Source organism: Pinus tabuliformis, chromosome Q (genome assembly GCF_031772625.1).
Source record: "Pinus tabuliformis cultivar Carrire ecotype Pingquan chromosome Q, CPIR1, whole genome shotgun sequence".
NCBI classification, from domain to species: Eukaryota; Viridiplantae; Streptophyta; class Pinopsida; order Pinales; family Pinaceae; genus Pinus; species Pinus tabuliformis.
In genome coordinates this window covers 1,355,998,449-1,356,007,107 of record NC_142296.1, presented here as the reverse complement: position 1 = coordinate 1,356,007,107, position 8,659 = coordinate 1,355,998,449, and the positions used below count along the sequence as shown (strand labels likewise).

Sequence of the window (8,659 nt, the reverse complement as noted above, 5' to 3'; positions counted from 1 at the left end):
AAGTACTATGTTGAATTTTAAACCTCTGTGGTCATTTCTTGGAAAAATATGACCCAAATTATCCACAGTACTTTGTTCATCAAATCGACGTTTCGAACCTCAAAGGGGATCCATCATCAGGACAGAAAATGAGTGATAGACTGAAATAAGGATTTGCCGGCCAGGACAAATAAATAGAAACCTAATCGCTGATAAGTTAAAGTAGAAGCCGACTAATTCATTAGTACTAAAATATATAACCTATTTAATTTTGTTTTATTTGTTTTAATTTAATATGAATTACTAGATAATAAAATTAATTAATTCATAAGTTTATTTATTCCTTGTTTTATTTTAACATGATATGATATGATTACCAATTATAATTAATTTTGTTTATGCTTTACTTTTATTTTGTTTTAATTTTATTTATTTAATTAATTTAATTTTTATTTATTTAATTAATTTAATTTTTATTTTTAATATGAAATCTCGTTATAATATGTTATCTAATTAAATAAATAGTTTATGTTAATTTTAATTTATATTGTTTTTATTTTTATAAATAATAGATCCAATTAATTTTTATTTTTATTATAAATAAATTAATATAATTAATTAATTCTAAGTAGTAAATATTAGATTTTATTTTATTTTATTTCCAATAGTTTATAGAATAATCTTATTTAAATTTTTATTTTTATATTAATGTTAATGCTAAACCTAGTCATTAAGGGTTAAATTTATATTTTATTTATTTATTAGTTACTTAATATATCTATGTTAATAAAAATTGTAATAATTAATCACCTAAATTAACTTACAATAAACTTAATGATGATTATTTATTTATTATTCCTAATAATCATTAATTTATTTGTAACAAATAAATGGTTATTATGACAAATAAGTAATTATTAATTCTTTAACCAATTTTTAATTTATATTATTTTAACCAATTAATTAATTAATTAACTAAGAGAGAGAGTTAGAAATTAAGGAAGGGGTAGGGGACAAACCTGATGTACTACTCCTCGAAAGATCTGGAGGGATTGATATGTCTAATAAGGGGGATCCAGTTTCCAGTAATCTCATTCCCATTGAGGCTATGTGGAACCTTCATAATTTCAATAGCCTCTCTGATTTTTCTCATTTGATAATGATCTTCCCTTGCAATAATTCTGGCATTCTCCAAACACACATGATGCTTGGTTTTGGAGGAGTGCTCCGCAAGGGCTGATGTACGAGATCTCCCATTCTTAATATCTGCTTCGTGCTCTTTAAGTATTGTTTTCAAAGACCGCCCTATCTCTCCAATATAACTTTTTTCGCATGAACAATCAATCTTATACACACCCTTGAGCTGTTGATGATCAATGTTATCTTTAACAGACTTCATTTTCTGCCTAATCGTTCCACATGTTGTAAACTGAGTGAATATGTCCTTCTTTCTTAAAATCTTAGCGATTTTATCTGTGACCCCTTGAATGAATGGAAGGTACACCTTCCTGCAATTTTCTTTCCCGTAGTTATCTTGGGGACCCTTGGAGAGGACCTTCTCTTGAGCTCTTTTTATGGCTTTCTTGATATTAAACTCCTTGTATCCTATATCTTTAAAAATAGAGGTTAAGTGCTTAATTTCTTCATTAAGGTGATCAGAGTCGGAAATTCTAAGAGCCCTAACAGCAAGAGTGTTTAAGATGCCAAATTTTTGGGCTGGATGATGGTACAAATCAGCATGAAGATAGCTTTCCGTATGTGTTTTCTTCCTAAAAACTTGGTGTCCCAAAGTACCATCCTCCTTTCTATTGACTAGGACATCTAGAAAAGGAAGTTTACCGTTTTCTTCAAGCTCCATAGTAAACTTAATATCAGATGATATAGAGTTAAGATGATTAAACAAATTCTCAAGCTCAACCTTGCCATGAGCCCATTTTAGGTTGGTGTCGTCAACAAATCTTTTCCACCATGTCGGTTTCAAAGGGTATGAGTCAAGGGCTTTTCTTTCAAAGTGTTCCATGTATAAGTTGGCGACAATGTGTGAAAGTGGGGATCCCATGGCGACTCCCGATATTTGCTCATAATAAGTACTTTGTTTAGGAATTCAACCCCACTTGTGATCTCCAACAAAAAGAGTACATTGGAGCTAGCATTTTGTGGAGAGAAAAGATTCTTATTGCTCAATTAAGAACTAACTCACATCAACTTCGGTGTGAAACGGGACAGTGGAAGAGACCTAAAGAAGCTTGGGAAGAACGAGTGTGTACTTTTTTCACTTCTGGGGTCGTTGAATCGGAAAAGCATTTCATTTTGGAATGTGATGCTTTCAGAGACATCAGGGAAAGTTATGGAAGTAAGAAAGAAAAAAAAAATAACGTCCACGAGGCTAAAGATATCTTATGGGACATATTAATTCTTCATCTGGTTGATATATTCGACCCTTTTCCTATGAAGCCTCACAATAAACGCTTCTAGGTTCTCGAAAAACCCCTCGCTAAATAAATTATCCCAAGAGCTTGCTGCTAGAATATCTGCATAATTTTCCATGTTATCTTTGAAGGCCTCACATTCTAAAATGAAATGCTTTTTTGTTTATGCTTTTCCAGAAGAATAAAAAATACATACTCTTTCCTCTCACACTTCTTTTGGCCTTTTCCAGCGCCCTGTTTCACAACAGAGTTGATGAGAATTAGTACTTAACTGAGCAATAAGAATTTTGGCTCTCTAAGAAATATTGGCCTCTATGTACATTTTTTGTTGATGATTATGAGTGGGATTAAAAACTTCAATATAATACTTTTTCTTTCTCCCTAGCTCCTTATCCCAAGTACACTTGTGGACCTTATCCATAACAAAAACTTTTATCTCATTACTATTTATGGGACACGTGTTCAAGCAAATACCCCATTTACTAAACCTTTTGTTATTTTGTTGCATCCAAGTCTTCTTTCTTTTGCACAATATGTCATTAAAGACAACCTTAGGCCATCTGTTCTCTTCCATTTCCTCAAATTTTTTAAATACCTTATTACTCACACCATAGCTATTGCTTCAATAGGAGCAACCCCTATTTCACTTAACAAAATAACGTAAGGAACTACACTTTTAATTTTGAATTTGTTTGTAATCATACGCTTTTGAATTTTCTCAATTTGTTTCCACTCCATGTCGGATGTACTGCTAGCCCACAGTTCACAACCATAGAGAATCACTGAAATCACTAGAAACCAAAAAAGAGTTTGAGTGGTTTTCCAATTCCATAACTCTATCTCTCTACACCTATTTTGAAAAGAATAAAATGCTTTCCAACCCCCAAAGTTATTTTCTTTCTACAACCATTCCAACTTAGATTTTTGTTGAAGTCAATTATGAGGTATTTGTAATTTGCAACTTCTTGCGAAATGCTGCCTTCAAAGTATAACTTATGTTGGCTATGTTTTCTTTTTGTTAGAGAAAACCACTACTTTCGTTTTGCTAATCAAACTAGCATCCCCACCCTTCTACAAAAATGCTCAAGGGATAGTAAGTGCTCTTGCAAACCAAGAGCAGATTTAGCAATAAGAATAAGGTCATCTACATACAAAAGAAGCCTTATAACAAACTCTCCCAAATAGATACCATTAACCCCTTATGGATTTAACAGCTCCTCAAGCTTGTCAATATATAAACCAAAAAGGGTAGGAGACAACGGGCAACCTTGGTTGACCCCGATATCACTTCTAAAACTTTCAGAAATGCCCGTTGAAGTTCTAATTTTGACTTTCACCTCTTCATACAACCTATGCACAACTGCTCTCAAATGTTTAGGAACACCAAGTTACTCCATTCTATGCCAAAGCTTATCTTAGGAACCATGTCAAACACTTTTTTGAAATGATCAACAAAGCAACAAAATACTCCTTCCTTTTTCTCCCAAACTTTTTTAATGATGTGCCTTAAAGATATACTATGATCAACTGTGGAAAGCTTATGTCTAAAACCTACTTTCCCTTTAGCATGCTTATCTCTTTCTTCTGCCCACTTGTTGATTTTATTTTCTAGCATGCTTCCAAATAACTTTGCAAACAAAGAGTTTATCATTATGGTCCTATAATTGGAGGGATTATTGACGTCACGATTAGTCTTGAGGACGTTAAAATATCATTCATTCATTCAGTAATATTCATTGCTTATGTATTTTGTCGTTGTCGTTGTAGGTGCGAGGTACAAATGCACATGTTTTGGCAACAATGTCTACTTTACCAATTATGTTGCGCTACTTTGGTACAATAAGAATAATAATAAAGGAAAAGGCAATTATAGAGCTTGAGCGACATCAATTCTAGTTGCATATTTTCTCAAAACAAAGTTGGAGATTTTAATCGAATGCTCCTCATGTGCTTGGCAACTCTTCTTTCTTTAGTCTCACTCAGGGGAAAGAATGATTAAATCAATATATTTTCACAATCAATTGATTTTCGAGCTAGTTCCCAACTTAGAATTTGAGTGCTAAACAATATGACAACAACAAGTGTTACTAAATTCTTGTTGATCTCGATATTCAAAGAACAAAGCTGTTCATTAGAGTAGATTAGTACCAGAGCACTAGATTGTGATCACCGAATGGATGGCAGAAGTGGAAAAGAAACTGAAAGTGGATCTGGTGACAACGCTCAAGAATGTCAATCTTGTGCCTTACAAGTACCAAACACAATTATATATATATATATATATATATATATATATATATATATATATATATAGGGTAGAGTTTGTACGAATTTCATATTACATCCTTACATTCTTGCTGTTATTGTCTTAATTAAGTAGGCAACATACATTCATTCCCAACATTTTTACGAGTTTGTCGTAATAGTAATGACAAACACTGTGTTGAGTCTTATGATTTGAAAAGAACGAATTAACTTTTAACCTGCATTGTTGGTATAATATCAAAATAACTTACATCAAACATTAGACAATGCAGTGTATCTTCACGGGATATTCTGGGGATGTGCTCCGTCAGACATTTATGCTTAAGAACGAATGCCATAAATGCTCGCCTAACAACTTTTGATGCGATCTATGTATTTCTTCTATAATTACAAAATAAGGCACAAACCATCCAGGCCAATCATGTTGAAGATAAATAAATTAAATTATTGTTAAAAAATAATAAATTTAAATCTGCAATGGTTTTTTTGTCAAGTCGTCTGAGTTCATCATATATTACATCAAGCTTGACCTGTGGCTTGAGAAACCGTGACTCAGGGGCATTTAAGCCGTGGAAATTACTCGGGGATCGCACCCAGCCCAGGCCACACTGACCCTTAACATGACTGGATTTTTGCCCATAGAGTCTTGAACCGGTGACCTTCACATCACAGAGTGACTTAACAGTACACCCCATCACCATCTATTCTATGCCCATGTGTTTTCAATATACAATGTTAAACTATAGACAATTTGCAATTTTTTTTAGTCAAACTTAAACTAATATGGTATTGACAAAAAACCCTAATGCATGATTTCCCCAATAAAAATAATACCTACTATTTATATATTTTTAATTAATAAACTAATTTTTATATACAAATCATGATCCAAAGAATTAATTAATTAATTAATTTAATAATTATATCAAACAAATATCAATAATGAAATGCACTGAAATTCTATAATTGTATATTGTATAACATAAATAAAGTTAAGAAGAGTCTTTTCGATAGAAATCACATAGGAGAAAATTTTGCCGACGCGTTTTGAACCAGCTAGAGTGGTTCATCATCAGGACCATATGAAAATGCAGATCATGGTATAGGCTTAAATAGAGGGTGATGTAGAGACAAAAGATCATATAACGATCAGTTTATGAAAATTAATATTTTAATAATGATTATTAAGGTCAAATAATATTCCTATAACAGATAGTTTAAGAATAATAATATTATAATTTATAATAATAATAATTAGATATCATTTTTTGGGATTCAACTGCGTTAAGTAAGTCATTCATCTATGACAATTTCGATGAGAGGTAGTCGTAACTGACTAATTTCTCATGATGTTTTTGAATAGTCCACTTAGCACTTATTGCATCGAATGATGCTCATAGGTGAAGAAGTGGGATTGAAACTAGTGAAATGAATCACATAGCATCAATCATCACTTCTGGGGCTTACACCCGGTAACCAGGACTTCCCAGGAGGTCACCCATCCCAGATCGCCTCTGGATCAAGCGCGCTTAACTGTGGAGTTTTCCCCACAATCAAGCCCACTTAGCTTGTTGAGAATACAACAAGATGATGGAGCTTAGTGGAAAGGAGTCGCCTTCACTAAGTGGGCCCGCAGGCAAATTATGGCGCAAAGTCTATTTTTAGACATATGGATCATGGTCTATGAGTTGCAGGTTGCTGTTTATGGATGATTGGTCATGTTGGGAAAAATAGATGGACTTCTATTTCTGGTTCACAGCGGTGTGATCAAAGTCTATTTTTAGACTGCCAGGCTAAAAATAGAAAAGTCAAATATTATTGTCTCATAATAATATTTAGACTATAAACGTTATCTTATCCTCATGGAGCACTTCAGTTTGAGCTACAGGTGTGGCACATGCAGCTGTCAGAAGGAAATACGCATGTACAGTTTAGTGGAGACAGGTGTTAGAGGTTGAGATTGCTATCAGTTGTGACTATAGTTGTGCATGAGATCTTGCACAATCAATGGATTAAGTATGCCCATGAGAATTGCGCAGTATATGCCCAGTGATATAGCCCGTGCTCACGTGATTTCCAGGGTGAGTGATTTTCACTTGGTATTGTGTGCAATAGAGGCAGGCAAAGCAGTGGAGAAGATTTGAACCTGTGACTTGTTCGGATCTGAGCTAGTTTTGTGTGTAATAGGTGGAGATAGTGCTGGATAATTGAGAGGAGTATTGTACTATGTATTGTTACATGTTATCAATCATTAATATACAGATAGTGTGGGGTTTTCAGTTGTAAGCTTTCCCCGGGATACATATTGTGTTAATGTGTGCATGCGATTGATGTTTCATTGTTTTTGATGCTGCTAAATTGATGATCAACATAGAGGAGGTTATGTATTATGCATGTATTCCACAATAGTGTATAATCGGAATAATCTTTGTGAATAAGTGTTTATTATTCAAAATTTCTACATGGTATCAGAGCTATTGATCATCAGATCTACTATTCAGAAAGTGTTTACATCCTATTTCTTCAGGCAGAGTCTGTAATCAGGCCAGGTAGCCTCTGGATTCATCCTTCCTTTGGAAGGTGAGATATTCGGTAAAAGCCCATACAGTCAATCTCTGTACGAGAAATACTTTGTTCTCACGAAGCTTAGATCGGAGGCGGTTGAGTTGGAGCTGGTGGAATTCGAATTTGCAGCAGTGTTTTCTTGGTATCAACGTGGCAATGTCTTTCAACGGATTGCGATTGGAGTATGCTCTTGAGGGCAGCTCGAACTATATTGCATGGAAGGACAGGATGGAGGCAGTGTTGGATGATAATGGGCTGAAGGATTTCATAGAGGCTGATGTCCCAAAGCCTACTGATGATGTGCAGGTTGATGCTTGGCAAAAGAAGACAGCAAAGTGTCGAAGGATTCTGTTAGAGGGCGTGAAGGATCACATTGTGTCCAGCCTACATGGAAAGGCTTCTCCATACTTGATGTGGAAAGCCTTAACAAATCTATTCCAAAGCAAGAGCGATCAGAGGAAGCTGACGCTCAAGGATAAACTTAGAAACATCAAATGTGAGAAGGGAGACAGTATGCCCAAGTATCTCACGAAGTTCACTCAGTGTCAGGATGAGCTGGGAAGTGTGGGGGTGACTGTCGATGATGAGGACTTGGTGAGCTTGGGTCTCCTTGGTCTTCCGAAGAGTTGGCATTCCTATCAGAACTCTGTCAATGATCGGGAGAAATTGCCAGGATGGGAGAGACCTTGGTCAGATCTTGTGCAGGAGGAGATTAGGCGGAATACCAGGGACGGATCTTCATCAAAGGGAACTGATGAAGAAAATTGCGCTTTGGCTGCCAAAGCAAAGAAGGGTAAGAGCAAGAAAGCTTCTCAGTTTGGTGCGAAAGGCAAGAAGCAGGACATGTCCAAGGTGAAGTGTTTTCACTGTCACCAGCACGGACACTATGCCACTAATTGTCTGCAGAAGAAGAAGAACAAGCACGCTGCTGGATCTGCAGCAGGAGAGGCTCTAGCCTCGTAGTTTGAGCTTGATTTTTCATTGATCGCATGCTTGGTTTCAAGTGTGATGGGATCAGTGTGGTTCTTGGACAGTGGTGCGTCTTTTCACATGACAGGAGATCGAGATTTGTTTTCCGATCTGGAGGACAAAGATCTTGGAGTGCACATCGAGATGGGCGATGATGGTAGATACAGTGTGACCGGTATTGGTACCATTTCCTTTGAGAGGGAGTCTGGTAAACCCTTTGTATTGAAGGAAGTGATGCATGTTCCAGGATTGAAGAAGAATCTTATCTCTGTGGCGATGTTAGAAGACAAGGGATATGATGTTGTTTTCAGCGAGGGAAAGGCTTTCCTGTGCAGCAAGACAACTGGAGAAACCCGGAAGATAGGGGTTCGAGTGAGGAACCTTTATCAGTTGCATGTAGATGGATGCGCAGCAATGGCATGCAAGGCAGAAGGATTGGTGAGCCGGGATGA

At 35.6% G+C, this 8,659-nt stretch overlaps 1 protein-coding gene across 1 annotated transcript; it reads right to left on the bottom strand.

The window, feature by feature from the left end:
- Nucleotides 1-1,006: 1,006 nt before the first annotated feature.
- On the bottom strand, nt 1,007-1,837 carry LOC149224951 (uncharacterized). The gene has a single exon (XM_089388316.1). It carries the CDS (start codon nt 1,835-1,837, stop codon nt 1,007-1,009), a length of 831 nt encoding a protein of 276 aa, XP_089244442.1.
- Nucleotides 1,838-8,659: the final 6,822 nt, after the last annotated feature.

What these genes read in the sequence shown, in the direction of transcription:
- LOC149224951 (XM_089388316.1), bottom strand. Translation starts at nt 1,837, where the DNA reads ATGGAGCTTGAAGAAAACGGTAAACTTCCTTTTCTAGATGTCCTAGTC.